General features: G+C 40.8%; 1 protein-coding gene across 24 annotated transcripts in view; it reads left to right on the forward strand.

Moving 5' to 3' along the window:
* The window catches only part of celf2 (cugbp, Elav-like family member 2), a 119,004-nt gene extending 92,618 nt beyond the window's left edge, over positions 1-26,386 (forward strand). For 4 of the 24 annotated variants that reach the window (XM_028954669.1, XM_028954672.1, XM_028954662.1 and 1 more), the window contains 10 exons: positions 2,493-2,541; positions 3,829-3,963; positions 7,197-7,276; positions 9,675-9,902; positions 11,213-11,276; positions 15,840-15,974; positions 16,766-16,894; positions 18,675-18,872; positions 19,445-19,588; positions 19,965-26,386. In XM_028954669.1, the coding sequence (XP_028810502.1) occupies positions 2,493-2,541; positions 3,829-3,963; positions 7,197-7,276; positions 9,675-9,902; positions 11,213-11,276; positions 15,840-15,974; positions 16,766-16,894; positions 18,675-18,872; positions 19,445-19,588; positions 19,965-20,092 (1,290 nt within the window). In that variant the 3' untranslated portion in view covers positions 20,093-26,386. The remainder of the gene's footprint in view (positions 1-2,492; positions 2,542-3,828; positions 3,964-7,196; positions 7,277-9,674; positions 9,903-11,212; positions 11,277-15,839; positions 15,975-16,765; positions 16,895-18,674; positions 18,873-19,444; positions 19,589-19,964) is intronic. The other 20 variants (XM_028954663.1, XM_028954665.1, XM_028954667.1 and 17 more) reach the window with 20 other exon arrangements.
* The last annotated feature ends 369 nt before the right edge of the window (positions 26,387-26,755 follow it).

Here is a 26,755-nt window from a genome sequence, read left to right on the forward strand (position 1 = left end):
TCAGGTGCCGAACCATGCAACATGAAAGTCCGAACCGGTGCGGCGCTGTACCCTGTAGATCAGGCTGCCACAGTAACTACCGGCACTACTTTTTACAGAGAATTTTTATAGCGCCGCCAGAAAATCACCAAGCAATGTCATTATGATAAAAATTTACATTTCATTTACATTTACAGCATTTATCAGACGCCCTTATCCAGAGCGACTTACAATCAGTATTTACAGGGACAGTCCCCCTGGAGCAACTTAGGGTTAAGTGTCTTGCTCAGGGACAATGGTAGTAAGTGGGATTTGAACCCGGGTCTTCTGGTTCATAGGCGAGTGTGTTAACCACTAGGCTACTACCACCCTAAAAAAATTGATTACCTTCTGCACTGCATTGATGCAATATTGTCAGGGTCTGCATCTCAATGCATCGATTATACAAGTTTCTACTTCACCTAGCTATCACACAAACACATTTTTTTTACAGCACATTTTTTCTCTTAGAATTACGTGTGCATGCTGGTAATAAAAACTGTACAGTATCTGTGTGTGTGTGTGTGTGTGTGTGTGTGTGCTTGAGATGTGAAAGGATTTGTCAGGCTTCACATTCTCAGGATTTCATGGTGATAATAATGCTAGCTGAACTTCACATGCATGTGATTGTGTGTGTTTGTGTGTGTGTGTGTGTCAAGGAGAGAGACATGACGAGCAGATGAGAGGATTAGCAAAGGGGGACAGCAGCTCCAGGATCTACAGACACATTTATTCCTCAGAAGTGCTGAAACACTACTGTTCTGCTTCAGTGTGTGTCTCTGACTGAATGAGAGTGTATGTCCATGTGAATTTGGGTTGGTGTGTGTGTGTTTGGGGATCCGCGGGGCATTGAAATGTCAGACAAGGCCCTTTCTAATTCTTCAGATCTGCAGATTAGGAGTTGAAATCTCAGACGTAATGAAAAGAAGCCTGTCGCCCAAGCAGGACTATTTTCTCTCATTGATTTGTTTTTGTCTTATAAAGCGCTGTCAATTCACTTTTTTTTTTTCCTTCTCCCAGTGATCCTGGGAGGGGTATTTGAAATTTGGTGACGTGACCTTTTGACATTTTGATAATGAGCGCATGCTGTCTGTCAGGCCAATGGCATCAATTCACCTTTTTTTATTTATTAATTTTGTGTGTGTTTGTGGGTGTAATATCCCACGAGTCACCTTTGATGATCAAAAGCAGATTTCCACAGATTATGTTTAAATGATCAGCCTGTCAATTACAGAGCAGCCAGCAGTACATCTGTGGGTGTAATTCATTAAGAGCGTCCCACAGAGAGCTCTTCCTGCCCTGCATTACGATAACCATAATGCAGTCATGGGTGGATTCTCTCATTTTTACATTTTTAGAAGGTTACAAGACTACCTTTAAACTCGCGCTAAATAACCAGAGACAAATGAGTAAATATAGATCCTACATTGGGCCATATATGATAGGCCCACATTGATATATGATGCTAAATATCAGAAATTGGAATTAATTAGTCTTGAAAAAGGGTGGGGGTTGTTATGTTCAGACCAAAAACAACAGACTTTGCAGGACATTTGCTGTAATTACTGATCGGGTTTTTAAATGGCTGTGGGCTTTGGAGAGCAAAGGGTACAGTAGTGTAAATGTGAGAAGCCTATAAATCACATGCACACATGCATACAGAGACACACACACACACACACACACACACAAGCAAGCTCACACATGCACATGCACTAACAGCTACTGCCACCACCTGGGCAAATGGGGACCTGTGCTTCTGAAGAGCCAGAATCTGTTGAGAGGATTTCAGTTGTGTGAATGTGTTGCATGTCTGGCATTACATCAAAGGTGCTGGTGCCCTGCGTCTGCAAGACTGAAGTTTCCCACAGAGGCATTGTGGGTAGGAGACTAGCAGTTGAACCGGAGACCCTAAAGCCTCTTCTGCTTTGTCAGCTGTGCCCATGGGAGGAGAGAGTGGGAGGGAAGGTTGCCAAGCATTGCATAAAGTGTTCAGGCTTATGGTGTCTTTGTGTGTGTGTGTGTGTGTGTGTGTGTGTGTGTGTGTGTGTGTGTGTGTGTGTGTGTGTGTGTGTGTGTGTGTGTGTGTGTGTGTGTAATTGATATGAGGAAAGAAAATGACTGCCATTCGTCTCAGTGAAGGTCAGACAGGAGCTGACTGATAAGGGAAGGGGTGGTGGAGGGGTAAGAAAGTACACATGTGTTTTCTCTTTTAACGATCAGCTCCCTCACACCCTCAGTGACCAAACACAGGCATATACACACACACACACACACACACACACACACACACAGACACAGACAGTCAGCAAGCTGTGTCATACTTTTGTTTGTATGTCCTTGTTCTTACATGATGAGTGGCCTTACGTCAACTGGGAAACATGTTGCACAAGGTTTTCAATTGTGTGTGTGTGTGTGTCTGTGTGTGTTGAGATGTACTCTAAATGTATTGTGTATGTTTCATGTTGTTGCAGATGCACCATCCCATTCAGATGAAGCCTGCAGACAGTGAGAAGTCAAACGGTGAGAGAGCAATAAGATAGAGAGAGAGTGTGTGTGTGTGTGTGTGCGTGTGTGTGTGTGTGTGTGTGTGTGTGTGTGTGAGACCACATCTAGCGTAATCACTGTTTAAATGATTTTTAGATTAGACTAGGGGGAAATTGTTTGCCCTTACAATGAACTCACTGCTACACTCTCCCTTTTATCCATAATAATAACACACACATGTAGATATTCATAGAAAGCGTTGAGTGTGTTGTATGTGTGTCAGTTTATAAGGTTTGAGTTCTGATATATATGGCTGCCATACATACTGTAGGTCAGAAGCCACACTTTGCTAAGTAATAGGCAATGGTGATCAACACACACACACACACATTAGATTTTGACAAATGAGTAAATATGGGAATCTGAGATTTGTCTGCCTGTGTCTGTCCGCCATCTATCAATCACTTATGTGTAACAATAACTTATATGTACACACACATACAGATATAGTAAGTGATGTGCCATGATCAGATGCTCTCTGTGAGACACGCCTCATATCAGCTCTGGGTAAATTAATTAGGCTGCTGCAAACGTGGCTAATGTTTCTCAAGAGTGAATCTCAACACACACACACAGTGCTTATCGCTGGCACGTCCTGACAATTTGTTTTAAATACATAAACAATTCAAACAGCAAAATAAACAAGTGAGCTATTGATTTCCCAGAGTGCAACAGTCTGCTTATCTCTCTGGCCTCCCGGTAAGAGCTGACAGTGTCCTCATTAAAAATGAATTGGATTATGCTTACTCTCTCTCTCTCTCTCTCTCTCTGTCACACACACACACACACACACACAAACCGACTGACATAAATAGATATACAATATACACCAACTGTCAGTCTGTCTGTCCTGCCTCTCCTACAGACACCTTTGTATTCTATGTATTTCTTAGAGTCTTTTTCTCTCTAACACACACACACACACACACACACACCAACAGACACACAGTCTTAAGCTCACAGATTACAAATGAAAGAAAGAGATTGGGCCATAAAGCGAGAGCTCAAGCAGAGAGCAGGGATAGAAATGAAGACGAGGGGCAGACAGAGGGAGAGAAGGTGATGGTCTGTCTGAGATGGCGGGCAAGAAAGAGATGGAGGGAGCGGGTGACAGCCTCTGAGAGGCCATGTCCTGGGTTCGTGTTCTTGATGTGGTAATGAGGCATTAATCACAGACAGCTGATAAAATGTCTCTCTCTCTCACTCTCTCTCTCTCTCTCTCTCTCTCTCTTTGTCTCGTTCATCATCGGCCGCCCGGCGCAGCTGTGGAGGACAGAAAGCTCTTCATTGGCATGGTGTCGAAGAAGTGCAACGAGAACGACGTGCGGGTGATGTTTTCCGCGTTCGGACAGATCGAGGAGTGCCGAATCCTGCGAGGGCCCGACGGACTCAGCAGAGGTGAGGGAGGGAGGTGACCGTCCTGCTTCTTGAGCTTTGGACCTCTTAACCCACTCCTTAACCAGCCAATCAGGTGGAGGAGGAAGAATGCCAAACACACCTACACAAACAGAGACACACACACACACACACACACATACACATACACACTTACAGTCACAGCACTTGTGCATGACTGCTCATTCCCCAGCTAAAAACCCCTCCCACTCTCCTCTTTCCTTTCTTTTATCTCATTCTTGTCTTCCTCTTTCGCTTCTCACCTACAATGATGGAAGTGAAGCTGTTCACAATCAAAGCATTTATTATTCTTCTCCTTATTTCATTCCTTGAACTTATCCGCAGACCCTGCTTACAGGGTTTTGTTATGTTTTAATAGGAAAATGTAATGAATTAAGATTTTTTAAATCTGAATAATTAAACAACATCCGGTTGTTTACCAGAAAGGCATGTAGACCCTACAACAATAAAAGGATTCAGTTTTTCTTTTATGTGTTTTACTATGGCTGGTCACTCTCCCATGTCATCTGGTGTACAAAGCGGATTTATCAAATGAGGAGGTGATGCCAAAAACAGGGCGGTGCCCAAATTGAATCTGCCCGTCATGGGTTTACAAAAATCACCAGAATAAAAACAGACATGACCAGAGCTCAGGCACAGGTGTAAACAAGGGAGTGAGACAAATACAGAAATACAGATGGTGACCTCTAAAGCAGTGGTGACAGATGACCTATTTTAATGACACATGTAGCCTATTATAAATCTAGCCACAGAGGGTTATTCTTCATCAGCTATACGATAAAAGGGATGATGATAACCGAACACAGATGTAATGTTTTTAATGTTCGTGTGCTTTGACTGCATCACATAAAACCAACTTAATGGAACAGACAACAGATCAATTCTCCAGCTTCGACTTCATACACTTTAAAATGCTACGGTACACTCAAATACTTGTACTTTAGCTCCAAATGTCTTATATCATTATCATAACACACATATACATACATACATATATATAAAGATACTTTAATTTATATACAGATTAAATCACTTTTTAAGATTGCACAGGTAATTGAAAATAAACTTTTTACACACAATGTTAAAAAATAAACTTATTTATTGCTTTGCATTCATTTAGGGTTTCTCCCCTAAGATTTCTGTTGATTTTTAATTGCCTAACCCAGCACTGTTTCCATTTTACGCGGCTGCCACCTTCCCACTTCCTCATTTCACATCCTTGTTCCTGGTATTCGCACCCATCCCCAATCTGTCACATGCACTCAAATGTGCTTTCCTCCAATTATCTCTCCTTCCCCCTCTCACTCTCGTTAGTCCTCATTAATATTTCAGTCCTGTGTCAGATGAAGGGGGTGGGGATGCGGATATGCCGTGTCTGACCACATTTTAAAAAAAAAAAACAGGAAAGGTACAGCAGCCGATTCAGGGCGGGCTCGGCCGTGGTTAGACACTGGAATTCGGCCGCGCATCTCCCCAGCCCACCCACCCACCCAAAGCCCTGCTAATAAAGCGCAGTATCAATCAGCCTCTCTCTATTAATAAAATATAGATCACACCACATGTGTGCACTGAGCCCTGGGATGTACCCTACTTTCTCTAAAGGGCCGCGCCTCACTATTTTTTATTCATTCCTTGGTTGGTGGTGATTGAGCAGGTTTTTAGAGGCAATGGATGAAGACCAGGGGGGCTGAATTTGGGTCGTTAAACCTTGACTGGGGTAATCAAATCCCTTTTGCCGGGCCCTGCTGTGGTAAAACACTGCCAGCTTCATTTACTGCCAGAGCACACAAGATAGAGGCGAGGGATGTTTTAACTCCCCTAATGATGGACCTAATGAGAGGGTCTTAAAATAACGCTTTCATCTCGAAAACATTGAGGCCACTCACAGGTCACCTTGGCCAGGGGTGGCCTGATAATCAGGTTATGTAAAGAACATATCCAGCCTTAAGCGCCCAAATCACGTTTTCCGTTTAGCCATCTACGTTGTTTAAGGAAAAGGGAAACTAAAATCAGAGGCAAAGGGACCAATGTAAGGACATTAAATACTGTGACGTTAGATATTAGACGTAGTACATGAATGTTTTTATTTATAAAGAAGTAGTTATGTCATTTGTGACGTGTGCATTTATGTCATTTTGGTGTCGTTTTGACACACACCCCAGTTCCAGTCAGAGACTTGTGCCAACGACTTCCCTTTTTTATGATTTCACACTATTTTATGGTTTTATCTGGCCCTGTGCCCTCCACATCTGTCCATCTCTCACTCTCAGTTGAAATCAGTGTAGCTTTACTAGTGTGACACAAAGAAAATCTGAAATATCTGCAAATTCTATAAAGTTCTATTCTATTACAGTTAGATAAAATAAACATTTTGAACCACATTCGCCTGCAAACACTCACTTTCCCTTTCGCCCACCCTTCTCTTAAACTGCGTTCATCTCTAACCATTCTTTTAACCAGAGCATCAACAAGCGCACACACATACATAAACACATTCACACTTCCAGCCATGGACATGAATATCACACACACACATACAAAAGTTGTTAGAACATTGTCTCTTGCTCCATCTGGTCTCCAGGGATCATTTGTCTTTATTATCCAACACTTGTCCTAGACAAGGGACAACACACCCACCCACACATACACACACACACACACACACACATCTAACAAATATATATGCAAATGTGCTTGCAACCAATTGGACAGTTTCATATTCTGAGTGGTGAAGTATTTTCAATCAGGTGTGACTAATGAATCACTGTACGTGTGTGTGTGTGTGTGTGTGTGTGTGTGTGTGTGTGCGTGTGTATGTGTGAGTGGCAGTGGGACAGGCCTTCTGATTACTGTCCCTCGGTCACTCTGAACAGGTTTAACCCTACAGCATGTTGGGTAATCAGTGTTGGGTCACGTGTTAGCTGTGTAGTTGTTGAACGTTGACTGTTGAATGTTATGCTGTAGCTGCTCTAGCTATGGGACAGGAACTGTTGTCTGCTTGTGAGCTTGTTCTCTGTTTTGGGTTTATAACAATGTGTCCAATCCTTTTGTCTTGTTTTTTTTTTTTTTTTTTTTTTTTTTTCTTTCTTTTTGTTTCTTTTTATTTTTTTCTCGTCTCTCCTCCCTTTTCCCCATCATCCCCTTCTCCTCACTCCCTTCCTCCTTCCCTCCCTCACTTCCCCAACCCCACCCGCTCCCCCACCCTTCCCCTACAGGCTGTGCGTTTGTCACGTTTTCTACCAGAGCCATGGCACAGAATGCAATCAAAGCCATGCATCAGTCTCAAACCATGGAGGTACTGTACCCTACCCTCTCTCTTTCTCTCTCTCTTTAACTCTCTCTGTTCCTTTCTGATCCTGTGTGGTGGGTTCGGTTAGCTGAAGTTCTCACATGCACGCAAAACACACAGAGCTGCCGCTGCTACAAATCAAAGAAAACTTTAAGCACTAGTCTACCCCCAAAATGGGCTATTACAGTCAATTCCTGTACAGCCGTGACCCCGTCCACACTGCCCTGTGGAGTCATGTGAAGATGGGCCGTTGCTCTCAGCCTGAACAGCCCGTCATTAGTCTCGTCTCAAGATGATGTCAGAGACGGCGTAATAGCAGACTGCTGACGTGTCGTGCTGGCAGTGAAAATCAATGTACTTTTCTTATTTTTATTTAGCCATTCGTCTCAAAGCCTGTCAGGCTGTCACTTTTGTGACAGGATAACTCAGTGGTGCACACCAAGAGCGCCTGAAAGCACAGAGGCTGTACCTACAGCCCCTTAATATTATCCATTAACCCGCAGCTAGAGGTCAGGGACAAGAAAATGTGTGCGTGCGATATGTTTCTATTTATGTATCTGTCGTTCATGTGTATATGTGTGTATTTTTATGTGTGTGTTTGAGTGTGCGTGTTGTGCTGTGGCTATTGTTTTATCTCTATCTTCTCACTAAGATACAGAGGAGCTAATAGCCCCCCCAACCCGAAGGGGGGGCGGCTGCAGTCACAATCCATGTTTTCTATTTGCAATTTGAGAGTAATTACTTTTGGTTACAAAAGCACTGGTAATTTTTGTATATATACATGTGTGTGTGTGTGTGTGTGTGTGTATGTGTGTGTTTCATTGTGTGTTTGTAATTACTTTGGCCAGATGAGCATTGGTGAATTGAGTTTGGCAGTTGTTTGTTTTTGATAAGACGTCTTGTCCCACTCATTGTGAGAGAGGTATTAGTAGACATTCTGAATGTCAGGACTTAATGAAAACGGATATGACAGGGAGACAAATACACACACACACACACACACACACACACACAATCAATCCAGGACCTGTAGACATTTTATACTTTTATTCACTCACACACAAACACACCTGCTGCTGCTGCAAAAAAGGATAAATGCTTTCTAAAATAGGTCCGGCATTCTATTAACGTACGCTATTAAAAAAGCACACTTAAACACACACATACGCAGAGCCAATCCAATAAAGTGCGGCTGAACTCATGTTTTCTGTTATAATTTACCACAAGCACAGCACTCATCCATTGTATGTGTGTGGTTTGTATGTGTTTGTGTGTCTGCATCAGTGTGTATTCAAATGTTATTGCGTCTGTGTATATCTCTTAGAGTCTGCATGCTTGTGTGTGTATGTATGAGTGTATGCTCTCATTAATGTGTGCGTGAGTGTGTTAAGTGTTAAATGTTGTGGAGTAATGAGGTGTTTAGGGGAAGTGTTCTTGTCTCTAGGGGATTTCCTAGTGTGTCTGGCACATAAATTCCCCAACACACGTAAACGCTGCACTCTCATTCAACACGCACACACACACTCAATCATCCGGGTGGTGGAAGCTGTCATTTTACTATCAGCTCCTTGTTCCTTGTTGTAGCAGGTCAGATGGGTAAGCAGCGATATGCACTTGGCTGCGCATCCAGCTAAATCTGCTCGCAGTTAAAATAAGTGGCTGGGAGCGAACATCTCAATCGAGCCGTCTCCCCTGCCTCCATATGGCTCGGCTTATATGAGCTGGTGTTTCGCCCCTGGTTAGGCTTTGATATTAATATGTGTAATGATGTCTCATGTTCCTGCTCCACTCTGTAGTACAATCACAGCATGGTTCTGCTTTTACCTGTCTCTGTAGCTCGCTATGCTGAAAGGTGTGTGTGTGTGTGTGTGTGTGTGTGTGTGTGTGTGTGTGTGTGTGTGTGTGTCTTTAGCTGCAGTTTGTGTGTACTCTGGGATGTCTGGGAGATGATGAAATAGTTTTATAAATCAGGAAATCGCTTCCTAGGGAAATAAAAACACCATCTCAGCTCCAAATGTGCAGGCCTCTTATTTGAAGAGGCAGTCCCCATGCTCATCTGTGTTATATGTGTGTATGTGTGTGTGTGTATGTGTGGAGGGGGGGGTTGTGTAGTTTGGAGCATTGCTGTTCTTTTGGTTCCAAGTTCTTCATAATTGACTCATTCTCGGTCTCTCTCTGTCTCTTTCCCCCTTTTCTGTCTACACTGACTCCTTCCTCTGAATTTCCTTCTTTTCACCTTCTCTGTCTATGTTGCATTTTTTATTTCTCCCCATTTGTCTCCATTATGCTCCCCTTACTCTATATTCCTCCCCCTTTGTGTCTCCATTATTCCTTCCATGACCCTCCATCATTTCCCTCCCTGTCTCTCTCTCGCGCTCTCTCTCTGGCTTCCTCTGGCACACAGGGCTGCTCCTCTCCCATCGTGGTGAAGTTTGCCGACACTCAGAAGGATAAGGAGCAGCGTCGGCTGCAGCAGCAGTTAGCCCAGCAGATGCAGCAGCTCAACTCCGCCTCTGCCTGGGGCAGCCTCACTGGACTGGGCGGGCTCACACCACAGTATCTGGCAGTAAGAGGACACGCCCACTCGCCCACGGCCACCCAAGCCAGCGCAGCCAACGCAGCGGCAGCCGCAGTCAGTCCAAGCCCCGCCCCCCCCCCAGCCCAATCTCCCTATCACTGCTCTTGGAGCACATCCCTCCTGTCTCTTTCACTCTCCCTCCCTCCCTCCCACCTTAGTCTTCACCCTGGCCATTACGTGCAATAGACATGCTCAGCATCTTTCTAGAACAAAATCCGTCCCATCCTGTGATTACTTAATGGAACTGTATGAACTCTAGAGATTGTATTATGCAGATACATTGATGGCCTGAACAGTAATATTCAGTAAATACTCAGGAAGTGTCGGTAAAAGTGTGACCTTCAGATGTCATGGCATGTGCGTGATCCATTGTAAACCAAGCCAACTGAATTTGATTGCATTATTAACCATAGTGAGTGCCCAGTTCCATGCAGAACTTGCAGAATGGGGATAAAACAAAATTACATAATTATATATCAGAGATATCGTGGAAATCTCAATGTTGAAGCCTTGGTCATTTACCTGCTGGTGTTCCTGGCATGTTTTTTGTACAATGTGGCCTTTTTCCTGTTTATCACCTGAGTAGATTGAGTAGATTCTTTACTGTTTAGAAGCAGTATCCTTTCCTCCTTTCCCATTCATCAGTTCTGGATAGTGAGTCCTTTATTATTAATTGATTTATCGATTAGTTTAGCCATTGATGTAACAGGCCATTAGCCAACTGAGTTAGCTATTGAGTTGTTCAACTCAATGTGATTATGTTAATCAGACTCAACTCTAACCCTGAATCAGACTTACCATTCTGTTTCAGAGAGAAGATATCAGTTATTCTATTTTTCACTTTTAATCATTTTTGAAGCCCCTCCAAATCTTATAAGTGGCATCTTCATTCCTTACACACACATATATCTACAGACTTATAGAGTTGAAGATAGATAGGGTCAGTTGGAAATGCAAAATAAATCAGCTTTTGTATCAGGTGTTGTACTCTTCCTTGATGCAGCAAATCTAAATGATCCAGTCATAAAATTATCATCATTAAGAATTCTTTAAGTGGCACACTGGAAAACTGCTAATCATTAATTACTTTGCTAATACTGTATCTAATTAGCAATTGAAGAATCATTAAAATGTAACAATTAATTATTGTAATTTTGGAACATACCAAATGTACCTAAAACCATGTGGAAGTTTACACACTTGTAATAGAATAAACATGTCCTACACCCCATGTATGCATAAAGACATCATATTAAATAAACAATTTAAATATAGAGATTCATATATTAATCCTTGAAGTGCTTTGTAACGTGTTATATTTATGTCTTTCTCTTTATTTCTCTTGTTTTCCTCCTCATTCACAGTTGTTACAGCAGGCAACCTCCTCTAGCAATCTTGGAGCCTTCAGTGGAATTCAACAAATGGCAGGTAAGTGTGTAACGTGAGGCAGGAGTCCCAAACCACCAATCACCAATGTCAAATTAAGAAACAATATAAAAACATTCAGCTATTGTGGCTTAGCCACAAATTGCCCTGATAACACATTTAGTCAAATAAAACTATTGCATTAAAATTGCAATTACGCCCCCAGAACATAGTATATTATGTAACATTGTGTTACTTTACATTGCATTGCATTAAAACACATAATGTTCTGTTATATTACACTGTGCTATGTTAATTTAGCTTTTATCCAAAGCACCTTACAATTTAGGTAATTTCGGTGTTATCAATACATATAACAATATTAAAACTGCAACATATAAGTTTTGAAACAGGACAGGAACACTTTTTTGGGGGCTTCATAGGTTTCTTTGAGATAACACATTCTGTTGACAGTTTTTTTTTTTTTTTTTTTTTTTTTTTTTCAGAAAATCAGAAATGCTGATTTTTATGGTATCTGTATAGGTGCTTTATAATTCTTTAATAATATATATGCTTTAAATAATGTAATACTGTATCCTTTAGTGTTTTCATTTTATTACTAAAATAACTTTTACTTTTAAGACAATAAGCATCCGTATGTGAGTTAGGTAAGATATTGTGAAGAACCTTCCCATGTTGTATGTATACCTGGTTTTTGTATTCCTTGGTTACCTGGAGAGGGCCTGTCTGCTCACACTGTTCTTCATAAAGTTATTTTTGTCCTCTTTATTTTAGAAAGACAGATATTCTGGTGGATTTAGAAAGGCATCCAGTCAGGGCAGCACAGATGTCGGATTTCTGGTTCATAGAGACAGGCCAGCTGGTAGATGTGGTGTATTCTTATTTCCTGCCTCTTTCTGTGTGGGCATGTGTGATGGGTGTGTGTGTATGCTGCAGGCTGCTCTGTGGTTTTGTCAGTGTTTAATCGTTGCCTGTTTCGGTAGCTGTTAGGGAGTGAAAGACACAATGCTGTATTTATAGCAAATGGCCAGGGATAATTGTCAGCGGAGAGAATGTGGAGAGAAAAAAAATTAATAATTGTGTTTTTGGGTGGATGGGGAGGTGATGAGAAAAGATTGTCTGATCTCTCAAAGAATAGCGGGACTTGCTAGCTGAAATTGGTACATGATGCTTTTTTACAGCACGTTTGCAGCTCTTTTCTTCAGCATTTTCACAGCTTTTTCCTCGCTAATTGGAATAGTAGATTTACCCGTTTCAGCCTGTTAAAGAAATCAGCAGTCTGCACACTACACAGCATCTATACAAATGGCCATTAACCAAAGTGCCTTGTAATGCCTCACCGAGTATGCATGTGTCCGTCTGTATGTCTGTCTGTACCAAGTTCACTAAAAGCAAAACCCATTCAATTATATTTAAAAAATAATCATTAGATAATCATCACGCAGTTGTTGGACTGAAGATGGTCGGGCAGGACAGGGGAAAAGCTGAGTTGACACCACTACCCATCCGAATGTGACACTACACTTTCACCAGAAGTCGCCGTTTGATTTCCAGATTTTTTGTGTCTTCCATCTGCCGTTGTGGCAATGGCATGTGATTGGCAGCTGATGTGGGCAGCTGACATCTGGTCCCTCTCATGTGCAGTGTGAATTTGGAGCTGTAAAGAGCCCAATTACCCATGGTGAACATTCAATTAAAGCCTGCAACCCTCCAAATACGTTACCAAACACACTGCTCCATCTGAGTGGAACATCTCACTAGAGCTGTTTGGAGGCACATCTTGTGTATGTGTGTGAGAAAGCGAGTTCTAGCTTTTACATACAGAGAAGTCACTCAAGATTCTTCTAACATTCAGCCTTTGTTATTATCAGTAATATCTATGAAGCAGGAGATAGTTATCAGTGCTATTGGTTCAATGGTGGTAATCAGAAGGTTGCCGGTTCGAATCCCGATCCGCCAAGGTGCCACTGAGCAAAGCACCGTGCCCACACACTGCTCCTCGGGTGCCTGCCATGGCTGCCCACTGCTCACCAAGGGTGATGGTTAAAAGCAGAGGACACATTTTGTTGTGTCACCGTGTGCTGTGCTGCCGTGTTTCACAATGATAATCATTTCACTTTCACTATTGGTCTATGTTATGGTGAATAGATTATCATTATAAAAAATTAAACAGATATATAAATAAAATTAAACAATTTTGTAACATTGTAACAAATATAAGATAACACATCTACAAAGCAATTATTTTCCATTGTTCTATTATTATTATTACTATTTATTATTATTATTTTCAAGTAGTTGAGCTGATCAGTGTAACGCTAGTGTATTTCTTGATTTATCAACGATGTCCAGGTACCCAGAATTAAAGATATCTGGAATTGACCTGCATGATTGTGGCTTTATGCGAATTGACAGCGATGTAAAATCATTGCCACTTTAGTATAAAGGACATGTTGTGTTTGCCATGAAATCCACTGTAAAATACTGCCCTCTGATGCTAATCCATACATTCCCAGTGCTTTTACAGTGCACACTGAGTTTATTGCCCTGCTGATGAAGAGAAAGAGGGCTTCTGGGCGTTTAGACAGACACTTTCAGTGCTGCGACTGGATCCCGTTTTTCTGTGATTAAGTGCCATTAGGCCTAACACAGCATGTGGAGAGGCGAGGTCAGAATAGACGCGCTCTCCAGCGCTGAATCATCCACGTTAGCAGCAGAACAGTGCAGCCTCGCACAAGTGGTTTCACTAAAACAGGAGGCGAGTTAGTAAGAGCAAAGTTTATGTGGTATCAAGAACTTTTGCAGGTTTTCTTCACTTTTTTACAGTTGTGGTGAGGTTCACAGAATGTCTTGTTTGGACAGAGTTCCTGTTGTTTTGGTCTGTTGTGTCTGATGTGCTAATTGGACCATTTCTTACTGTCATTCAGTATACTGAGTTTGTCATTTCACAGATATATTAAGAAACACGAAGCAACAATGATGCTTAAACCGTCAGTAACTTCAATTCACTGTCTTCACTGTTCAGGTTCAGTGTTTTGTTGTGTAAATTTCTTCTACTCTTCTGCTTTTGTTATAAATATCAATATTGTGATCATTTCAATATTATTTAGTAACATGTAATGGTATTTTAAATTGTATTTTTATGGTTTTTTATGCATTTTTATGCATTTAACACTGTTCAACGCTCGCCAGTGTCTAACGTTCGTTCGGATTTCGGCAGGAATTGACACCAACCAAACATTGCACGCAGCGTTTATTTGACACCATCCGAACATGCATCCAACCAAACACTGGTGCTGAACGCCCATGTGGACACTATGATTCGCTCCAGAAAAACGCTTGACACCACGAACAGCAAAAAAAGATGTGCACCTGTTTGGTATAATTGATTTGATTCTGCAAAATCTATAGCTTTCTGTAAGTTAAGTTAAAAGGAATGATGCTGGTTTGAAGGCAAAGAGTACTAACACCAATGAATGGTTTGTAATTGGGGGCAGCGATTGGCCTAGCCGGGAAGGATTCGGACCCGTAATTGGAAGGTTGCCGGTTCGATTCCCAAACCAGAAAGGTGCCACTGAGCAAGGTACCTTCCCCACACACAGGCTGCCCACTGCTCACCAAGGGTGATGGGTTAAAAGGAGCACCGTGTGCTGTGCTTGCTGTGTTTCGCAATGAAAATCACTTTACTTTTACTAAATTTTTACAAATGAAGAAATGTTATTTAGGGTTTTTTTAAATTGTTCTCACTTTTCACACCTGCCTAAAACCTTTGCATAGTACTGTATATATGAACAATTTTGAGCCCTTACTCTTGAGTAATATGTCTGTATTTTTATTTATGTCATGTGTTGTCCACGTCCAAGTATATACATTCAGAGTGTATATACTATGCCCACACTGCATCAACCTGTCCTCAGTGGTGTTCTTCCATGTGATCGGCGTGCACAGACTTTCACAGAGCCACTGTAAATAAGCTGGCATCCTTTCAGCTACCGGCAAGCTGCTGGCGTGTGTGAATTGGCATCGTCACAACACTGGGCTTCTTGTTTTTAGGCTGGGCCGTTTATCGCTCTAAACTTGATCTGACAGTGATCAGCAGTCCAGGGACACGGCAATGGCAGGGCTGGGTGCATTACGTTCCCAAGGTCAGACACATGAGACACATAGCGTGAGGTCTGCCACTGACATCTGTGGAGGACAAACAGAAAATTGGAGTCAAAGAGCAAGGGAGTGATTTAGTAACTCAATATGTTCTTTTTCATTTGACCCTGATTTACTAAACTTTTAATTGAAAGTGAAGCATCTAAATGGTTCTATCCAACAAATCAGCATTATTTATTTCTTAAATAGCCCATAATCATATTGCCCATATGTCTCAATGGGCTTTGGGCACCCATTAGTGTGGATTCAGAAAATGGTTCAAATGTTCCTGTTTAATTGGATGGCAGTCGGTGTCCTTTCAACATTGTATAGACTGCTTTCATTCAGTTAGTGGTCTCCATTTTTTCCGGCAGTGGTTCTTGTATCTTGTAGTGGTTTAGACCCGATCCGAGTCTGGTGGCAACCTGGTCTGGTTTGACTCTGCTCTCTGGCTCCTCCCTGTAGGTATGAACGCTCTACAGTTGCAAAACCTAGCCACGTTAGCCGCTGCCGCGGCCGCCGCGCAAAGCACAGCCAGCCCGTCCTCCGCTAGTGCCCTGGCCTCCAGCGGAGGCTCACTGGGAGCACTGGCCAGCCCAGGTAACCCTGTAGCCATCTTCGTCGTCATAATCACGGGCATTGTCATCCCCATTACCTTCATCGTTATCATTTGTCGTCGTGGTCAGCGATGGCCGTTTCTGCCCTCCTCCATTTAGTTTCAGTGTATTGCGTCGTGTTTTTTTTTTCCATGTGTAATAAAAGCACCAAAACTAGATCATCCTGCACAAATACACACCTTATCTCCACAGTGTGTGTCTGTGTATGTGTGTCTGTCCACTAGAGCTCTGCAGTCTCTGCAAAGTGTTGTTACGCTGCTGTGTTTTATTGCTGAGTGGGTGTTGTAGTAGCTTTTTGCCTGTTGCTGTGGTGTCTTGTAGTGTCGAAATGCAGTGAGGATCATTGCTAGGGGCGAGTGGTGTGTGTAATGTGGGTGCAACACATTTCATGTAGAACAATAAAAAGTACGTCATTTTGAGTACCGTGCATCTCTTTAGGACATATAATGACTTATCATAGCTGCTTATCAGACTGATCTGATCTGATTAGTTAAAATCATGGATGATTTAAAAAAACACACACACTTGTCTTTAGTTTTAGCTTCCCAGATACTCTCTTCACTGAGGTCCATATATACTTTTCAGCTTTTCATAATTTTGAACTCTGAAGGTGACCTTATTTACATTTTTGTGAGTACACATATGTAAGTATAAAATGAAGTGGGTGTGCTTGAGCACTCATTTGGCATTTAAAATTTTGTTAAAATTGTTTGAAACAGCTCTTTACTTCTTTCACCTTCTGTCTCTCTCTTGCTCTCTCTCTCTCTCACTCAGCAGCTGGCACTACGGCTAACTCGAGTGCAGGAGCCATGGGTTCCCTGAGCTCTCTGGGCACTCTGCAGGGCTTGGCCGGGGCCACTGTGGGCCTGAATAACATAAATGCACTAGCAGGTAGCGTCAACAGTGAGTATACTGCCCCATCCGCCCCATCCCACATCAGCTGCAGCTACGGCTGAGACCACGCCCACTACATCCACCATCACACCGATGCTGCCGCACAGCCCAGAGAGAAGCTGCAGATGCATACACATGTGCTATGAAGTGTTTTCATGTGCACACATCCCTACACACAACCAAAGACAAATATGCAAAAACACAAACACTCAAATGTGCGCACAACAATCTGAACACTTATCTGTACATGCATTGATACACTCACACTAGTAGGTTTCAGCAGAATCATTTATTCAGCTGCACTTAACTGGGCGTGTCTCTGGGCTGACATGGAGTTTGCTGTGTGTGTGTGTGTGGTGAACTCCAGGCAGCCACATCCCCATACACACACAAATCCATATATGTTTTACACACACACAGCGCTACCTCATCCGCTCTCTGGGTGTTTCTATGAAGCTGCACAAGTGTTCAGTGAGAGAGCTGTGCATTTTGTGTTCTTTGTGTGTTTCATGGAGGTTTTGTTCTGTTTTTGTGTATATGTTTGTGTTTTTTTGCCTTGTACAGAATTAGATACAGGGGCTATAATGGATGTGTGGGAGGGGACAATGCGGTGGGACAATTTTTTATTAAACTAGAATGCAATGAATAAATAGATGTCTGCATAGTGCCTGCATATAAAGGAGGGATTAACCCAAGACCCCACATGAGAAGAACACATTGTGCTTTTAAATTGAGGACCTCTGAAATGGACTGTCCATCCTCTTTGGCTAACCTTTCTAGCTTAAGTGTCTGTGTGCGCAAAAGGCTTGCGGCTTAATCTTTCTTGCATGATTAAGGCCAGTCAATGTTTAATTGAATACTAAAGGTCAATGTTGTAATTATTAGGGAATAAAGGAATGAACAATTATTCATGTATCTGTGTGTGTGTGCGTGTGTGTGTGAGTACGTATGTGAGAGACTAAATGAATGTTACCCTGTTACCCTGAAAACAGAGTTCATTTGTAATTGTCCAGAAGAGGCAGGGTATTTTGGACTAGACAGTAAATCTGCACTGATAAGCCTGTCAACCTACCCTTTTTCACACACACACACACACACACACACACACACACACACACACACACACACACACACATACACACACACACATGCAGATGCATTCTAACACCAACACACACAGAGACAGCTCAGTAGTAAAGAGGGTGAATACCATTGGAGGGTGGAGATCATTTTCAGCTGCTTATTGGTGCCATGTGTGCATGTTTGGGTCAAGCGCTCCATTCGCCTTGGTGTTCTATACCTTTACTTATTGTGTGTAAGAGTGTGCATGGGTGTATATTTGGATATTTCCTGTATGTGACAAAATATATGCGTGTGTCTGTAAAGTTTGTTTGTCTTGTGTAGTCTACTTTTATCTGGACTGAAAAACAGCACTATTAAACTCAAGGTCGCTTCCTATTACCCATCTAAATGTCCTATGTAATCTGCTGATTGGGGAACAGTGAAATGGCTGGCTGATAATGTCTTTATGAGCATGTGGTTACATCTTCCTCAACTTGATGTAACTTGTGGTCAAATAATAAGAAAGCGACCAAGAGGTGTGATATTTGCATAGAAAGTCAAATAAATAAAAAAAAAACTTGTTAGTGTTGTTCTTTTCAATTTGTACTGTTGTGTGTGTGTGTTTGTGTTGGTGTGTGCATGTGTACTATGTGTAGAACACACCCTGAGTCGAAGCGCTAATGAGTAAGTGCACTTCTCTTTCTTTATTGTTGGGTTTTATGTAAAGTTGCTCAAATGCTCTCAGGTATGGCTGCCTTGAATGGGGGACTAGGCAGCACAGGACTGACCAACGGCTCTGCCGGCCCCATGGACGCTCTGACACAGGCCTACTCAGGGATCCAGCAGTACGCTGCAGCCGCCCTCCCCACCCTCTACAGCCAGTCCCTGCTGCAACAGCAGAGCGCCGCTGGCAGCCAGAAAGAGGGTACGGCTTATTGGCAAAAAGCAACTAGGTGCTCGTAGATAGCGTGCATTGCTGACATGTTATATACAGTTATTCCAGTGTACGCATATGAATGATCATATAAAATACATGTACACCAACTATAATGCAGTGTTATAAAATGCCTGAAAACAATGAAAATGATCTCGTTAGCTTATTGTATTAGATAAAAACCTTGTGTATGCCACACAGTATTTTTGAGGTTATGAGTTTCCTGATTAAAAATATTTGTCAAACATTTCATGCGCTTAACTGGGAAATTTGCTCTCCAAAATACTTTTTTTTGCGCCTAAATTATTCTGCGCCAACTGTCATAGACTCCATGACATGGTTCCTTATAAAACCTAAAACAAAAACATCTGAGAACATCTTTCACTAGAATGTGAACACAAATGTGTGTAAGGTTAAAAGTCTATGAAAGAACTGACAGGGGAAAAATCAGTGAGATCATCCAAACATATTGGGGAATACTTCATTAAGGCAATTTTTTTAGTCTGAGAGGCGCACCTCTGCTGTTCCTCTAGGTTAAACAGTTTGTTTTTTTTTATCTGCAGGACCAGAAGGTGCCAATCTCTTCATCTATCACCTGCCCCAGGAGTTTGGAGACCAGGACATTCTGCAGATGTTCATGCCTTTTGGGAATGTGGTCTCTGCCAAAGTCTTCATTGACAAACAGACCAATCTGAGCAAGTGCTTTGGTATGAAGGTTAAATATATGCAACACACTATGAACACACTATGACATGCACACCGCTATTTAGAGGAGGCAGTGTGTAGAATCACTGTCCCTTGAGTGACATCCACAATATTTTTTAAATGTAACCCAGTGATGTTACAAGTTGACATACACAACCTTACACAAACGTGTAAATATACTTTTCACAATTTGTAGTTTTCATTTTAATTAATAACAATATTTTAACTTCCATTGCCTCTTCCAAGACACAGAGGTCCTTTTTCAGTACTAACAAATATTTCAATTAAACTGGTTGGACCTGCTGTGTCTTTTATTTCTGTATCACACCCTTCAACCTCTTATCTCTCTGTTTCTCTTCTTGTTTCTGTCTCTCACAGGTTTTGTTAGCTATGATAATCCTGTATCTGCCCAGGCAGCGATCCAGGCCATGAATGGCTTCCAGATTGGCATGAAGCGGCTGAAGGTTCAGCTGAAACGCTCAAAGAATGACAGCAAACCGTACTGATGTTAGCAGTAGGGCTTTACAGCTGTCTGTTAGCACTGCTAGGGTAAGTCCCCTCAACCAATACAGCCACGCTACTGAGACTGGGGGGGTACAGGTGGGTGGGGGGTGAGGGGAGGGGCAAATTTTCAGCATCTTTCGGGGAGTTCTGTCCCTGACTTTTCAGCTTTTATTAGCATTATTATTATTATTGTTGTTATTATGTTTTTCCACACTTCCATTTATGCCATTATTTTGCAATGAATGGGTAGCTACTACTGGTATACCTTTTTTCTTTCTTTCTTTTTAAAATTATTTTCTTTAAGTTGTGAATAAACTATTTAATTTTTAAGTGAATATTTATACTATTAGAATTTTAAAAATATATGAGTTTAGTTTTGTTTCTGTTTATGGACCTCAGAGCCTTGAGGCCAGAAGTGGTTCCTTCCTGATTAAATGCACCGATATGCACGTTAACCTCTGACCTTTGAACTCTGGTGGCAGCCCAGGGCTCCGCTGCTTTTCTGACCCCTAGTGCCCACTGGCACCAGAGTGCCAAAGGCTTCATCCTGTAGTGGCCTCTCCTTAGTCGGCAAAACTTCCTCAACGAAAAACGTTCCAGCAACGTTCCCTGTACGTCTTTCAGCCTCTGTCAGAAATTTAGTAACGACAACACTTTTCTTTCTCAGACCACAGTGGTCTTTCTTGAAAAGGAATTTTGTGCAAAGTAAAAAAAACAGTTTTTAGTCTGTCGAAAAACATCTAAAAACCGTATTTATGACTTTATGGGTGGGAATGAGCTGAAAATACTTGATGCTTCTTGAAAGAAAAAAAAATCACGATAGAGAAAGCCACAGGCCTGTAAATTTTCTTTGTAAAAAAGCAGTTCTATTTTTATACAAAATTTTTACTGCAGCAGAAGAAAAGGACTTTAAAAACTTTATTTATTTGCCTATTTTATTGGACTCCTGAATTACAGATCACACTCACTAGAACCTTGTCCAGCTGTCTTCTAGTCACACACGGTGTTCTGTTAAGAGAACGCAGAAGCACGTTTTATTCCCTATATTTATTTCTGTCTCTCTCTCTCTCTCTCTCTCTCTCTCTCTCTCTCTCTATCTATCTATCTCTCAGTCCCTTCAGGCTTGACTTGTTCATTCCTTCCTCTCTGCCACATCTGTGTGTGACGAGCCATATAGCTTTCTCTCCTTCTCTCTCTCCATCTTCTTCTCTTTCTCCTTCCTTTTTTTCTCTCTCTCCATGGGTAGTAGTTCTTCACCAGTGCAATATCCCCACTCTTTGCCTTTCATTTTGTTTGGTTTGATGTTCTGTTCTGTTCTGTTTGAATATTTTCTCCCAAACCGACATCCATCCTCCTGTCCTCAGCAGGGGTTTATATACTGATGGATAACTTTGGGTGATCTCTGTGTGTGTGGGTGTGTGGATCTCATTTAAGTGTGTATTTATTCCAACAGTGTGTACTTTGCAATGAGAAAAAGACAAAAAAAAATCACAAACTGTAATGTGAATCGTGCTAAAGCGGGTGATTTGCATTATTACCGTTGTTGTTTGTTGTTTGTTGTTGTTTGTGGTGTTCTCATGATTTACTGATATAGTTGTTGTTGTTCTGCTGGAGCTGTATGTGTGTAACTCTCTCCTCTCCCCTGTTCTCTCTCTCTAGAACCCCATCTTCATGCCCGTTAGTTCATCGTTTGCCTAGCATGTCTTCGTGGCCTCGTCCCGTCATTGTTTCTGATGTCTTTCTGAGTTCACCTGATCATAACCTGGTCTCCTCCTACTGACCTTTGAACTTTTGAACTTTAGCTTGATCTTTTTTGGAAAGTTTTTTGCATGTGACCTCTTTTGATTTTTTGTTTTTTTTGGAATATAGGAAAAGGGAGGGAGGGATGGGTGGATTAATAAAAAGACAACAAAATAAATCAAATTCATGTGAAAAAGCATAGCTGCATTTACAACACAGACTAATTTCTTTTGCATATGGAAACAATGGAAAAACAGAAACATCATTTCAAAACAGATATGTCCTGTGGCAAATTTAATTTTCAGGATGTTGTTTTTTTTTCTCTCTCTCTTTTGTTTCATTCTTTATTATAATTTTTTTGGTTGGGTTTTCATTTAAAGTAAACTTGAAAGTTCAATACAGGGATTGGCATTAGTCCCTGCTCCCAACTTCATCAGCAGAGACCAATGCCAGTTTCCACAGAAACTAGACTACTTCCAAACAGTTTTTAGCAGAAACTGTCGGACCGACGTTTGAGTCTCTCAGAGCCTGCTCATGGTTTTTACATTTTTCAGGCTGTGTAAAGTTTTTGATAAGGGCCATTTTATGTGGCTTGGTTTCTCATTAATAATAATAATAATAAGAAAAAAAGAGTTGATTATATATAGAACCACTTTTCTAGAGTAGATTAAAAGGTTATTAATATAAAAACGTTTAAAAAAAATACTCACCCTGTTTTGGGTTGGGGTAATGCTACCTATGTGTGTCACCTTTTGCTGAACTGACCAACAGTTGGACAATCCGTGGTTAAAATGCACATGAGATGACCTATATTTTATACTGTTCAGATGTACAGAGGTTAAAAAAGCAGAGTATGTGTTAACCCGCGTTAGCTTCTGGTGCTTCTCGTGGATTAAGTTGTGGTCTCATCACCAGTCTTATGGTCTTAAATGTCTCATGTTTTGAAACAGAAGACTTAAAAAAATCAGTTTACTTGAACAATAGACAAAGCCTTTCATAGTACTATTATTACTACAGTATACTTGTTCTTTTGTTTTTCTTTCTTTATTTCTTTTTTAAGGAGTCCCTATTTGCTAAATTTCTTGTTGAGTAAAATTAGCTATATAAATTCCAAAAAAAAAAAAAAAACAATATTATATTACAATGTCAAGTTTGTGAAGCATCAGTGTCATTATGATTTGATTTGATTTGTGGGAAACAATATTTAGATGTGTTTTTGTTGTTCAGCAAAATGTGATTCTTTTTTTCTTCTAAAGAAAAAAAAGACATGAGTGGACTTTAGTGCCAAACTATGAAGGTACTTATTGCCTGGAGCTTCTGTGTAATTCTTGTGAAATTATTTGATAACATGGGTATTTTATTATTTCTATGTTTTATATGGATCCCATATATTTAAAGACATAGATTAAAAAAGTTGTTAACTTGCTATTCTGTGGTCTTGTTGCCTGAAATGTTCATGTTCTTTGCTTTTTGTTGTTTTGTTTTTAATTTCCTTTCTTTTTGTAAAGGTGTAAAAAAAAAAAGTGCCCATGTGTCTCTCACACAAACACACACACACGCACACACACTCACTTACAGACAGACTTCACAGCTCTTATTTCTTAGGCAGTGAGTATGGGAGACCCATAAGGTGAGAGTCTCAGCAGCAGCAGCCGTTTTCTCTATCTCACACACACACACACACACACACACACACACACACCAAATGGTGTTCAACTGCACACCGGCAATATTCTCACAGGTACACACACGCTCACACACTTCACAGGCCTTTGGTACTCACATGAAAGCCTTTAGTGGCCTCTGTCACCTCGAGTTTCAGATGTCGTACCTTCTTCGTACATACACACGCACACACAGGCACACAGCTATGAGGGTTTGTACGTACTTAAACAAGTTTACTAGAGAAGTGAGTTTACTTCAGTCACATACACACTCGCTTTCATGATGTAAGTTTAAGGCAAGACACACACATACACACCACCACACATTTACAGATACACACTTGCGCTGACATAGTGTCGTAAACGATAGACAGAGATTCTTCAGTGAGTTTCAGGTTGTGTATTGAACAGGAGAAGCTATACCCAGGTTTAAGGTGACAGATTGGCAACTTCTTGTCTTTATTCAGCGTTAAAGACAACCAAATCAGCCTCGGCACACCAAAGCGTCTTGAACCCAGACCTATGAGAAGAATCACGGTGGTTTACATCCCCTGAATGGGGTTGATCCACTCCCCCGAATCCTGAATACCCAAAATATGTTTACACCCCAGTCTAGCCAAAATGACTTTGTAAACCTGTTTACATGAAAGGCAGCCTTTTACCATGGCCTTAACTTACGTCTGTCAGTATTACAGGGCTGGGTTGTACGTGTGTGTATGTGTAGGTATGTGTATGTATGTCATTTATGTATCAAGTCCACATAAAAAAAAAAAACAATCTGTTGCCAAAATGGAGAGGTCGCCCTGGACACTCCTGTTTCTAGAATGCCAAATGTTTCAGATTAAGGTACTTACACTTGAGACTGAAACTGTCTCACAAAGCACATTTACAGTGGATATAAAACATGTACACACCCCTGTTTAAATGCCTAGATTTTACTATTTTACAAAAAAGACCACAATAAATCATTTTAGAGCTTTGGATGGTGATGTTTTTTTGTTTGTTTTGGACTTGTGGCCAAAAAGTTTAGCCTTGGTCATGAGACATAACACGTTTAACCACATACATTTGTGAGCCTTTATTTATTTTTGTAAATTGGACCTGGGCCTTTGCAAGTAAAGGCAGCCCAACCCCTAAGAGTCCAGATATTTGCAGAATATGGGAGATTGTTGTAACATGTAGTACACAGCAGGCTTCTTGCCAGTAATTCCTGTAGCTCCTTCAGTGTTGCTGTAGGTCTCTTGGCAGCCAATTTTCATCATGTCTGTTCATCAGTTTGGGAGAGAAGTGCCGTATTTGGAAACATTACTGTTGTGCCATGTTTTTAGCAGCATAAATCCTGCTTGGACAGCTAAACTATATTTGGGGTTAATCAGCGTCTCTTTAAATAATTAATAAATAGTAATAAATAAAAAAATAGTTTTTAGACAAATTTTTAAATTTTTTATTTTGGTCTAATTTTCTTGCATCACAAAACATGGCATTTTAACAGGTGTGTGTACATGTTTTATATCCACTCTTTATTCTCTGCACACTGCTGATACTGCCAGCTCCAATGCACACATAAACACACAGTATCTCGTTTTTCTATTTTTCAGTATTATATCAGACTGCATTGGATTTTTGGACCGGATCTCCCAACATCCAAAAGCTCACGACTGAAACACACACATGCACAAATTCACACATGTAGTAAAGCACACATGACTTGTCTTCTTAAAAGTTAGTGAAAAGCACAGGTGTGTTGTCAGCGTGTTGTCATAATAAAACTAAAATAAAATAAAAAAAATTGACACACAGGGTCATCACAGGCTAGTCTGCCGAGACTCTTTCCTCAGGGGTTTTCTTTGCCACTCATGTTCTAAAAACATTGTCCTCCTTTCTTTCTCTCTGTTTTGTTTCCTTTCTCTTAAGTGCTATTTAACAAGTGGTTTTAAAGACGAAAACTATTATGTCGTTTCTTTGCATTTTGGCTTATTATGTCAAGTTTTTTGCTGAAGAAAAAAACAAACAAACAAATGTATGTGTGTTTCTCTGATGTGCCGTAAAAAGAGTGTGTTGTCTGTAGATTAATATTGATTTTGTTTGATTCTTCAGAAATATTTTACTAGTTTTTGAGTATTGTCTTGGGAAAAGCCAAAGTTGATGCATTTCAGTGGATCTCTGTAAGCGTGATCAATGTTTGTTTGACAACACTTGGAAATCTGTCACCAGATGGGATTTAAAAAGTACAAAAGCAGGCTATTTACTATTTCTATTACTGATTGTACTTATGCATTTTGTACCAGTGGAACTTTTTATACTGGCGATTAAAAGAAAAAAAACTATTGGAAACAGTGTCTGGCCTCATCCTGCGGCCTGACTAAGACCGGGTCCCGAGTTTTGATTTCTAGTTGGCATTAGGAAGGTTGGGTTTTGATATAAAGAAAAATTTTCTAGAAGAACTTTGGCTTGGTATCTCATCCTCTTTTTGTCTTAACTTCAGTGTTTTTTCTTTTTCTTTCATTCTTTTTATTTCGTCCTTTTTCTTTCCCTTTAGTAAGGGAGTAAGGAAGTGTTTTTTGGCTTATAAATAATTATAGCAGTTTTGTCTTTTACAAGAAAAAAAGCCTTTACAAAAAAGCGGTAAGTTTCATTTTAATTCTGTATTGTGCCGTCTACATGATAAGACGATTTTAGGATAGAAATATTTAGTCACCTTCAGTGGATAAATGTATTAGTTTAATAATGAGATAAACTAATTAGAGTTTTTTGCTTTTAGCTGGTTTCTTCTGTCCTTCGCTGTGAACTTAACTGTGTTAGCTGAGCAGTCAGACTTATTTTTGTAAACGTATGTTCTTGTGTGATGCAGTTTGCTTCTGTCTCTCCGATATTAAATCATTTTTCCTAATACTCGTCTCTCTGTGTGTTGTGTTGTTCCAGTACCTGTTCAATGTCGTAACAATGTTCACATGACTTTCCCTTCTGTGTTACTCGTCTCTATCTACACCTCTACCTCTCCGCCTCTCCTCCTCTCTCTGTTTTCCTTGTTTTTTGGTGGCTGTTTTTGTGATTTATTTACTTATTTATTATTATTATTATTATGTTGTTGTTTTAATCCATCCACAGTGATTTTGTTCTCACTGTGGTTTCATCTCCAGATCTGGTAAATATACATACACTTGTATATATGTATATTTCTGTAGAGCCCCGGCGAAGCCTGCGGCATTCCATCAGTATACAGTATGAATTTTATACTGTATGGGATTGGTTTTCTTTTTG

Source organism: Denticeps clupeoides, chromosome 15 (assembly GCF_900700375.1).
Source record: "Denticeps clupeoides chromosome 15, fDenClu1.1, whole genome shotgun sequence".
Lineage (NCBI taxonomy): Eukaryota > Metazoa > Chordata > Actinopteri > Clupeiformes > Denticipitidae > Denticeps > Denticeps clupeoides.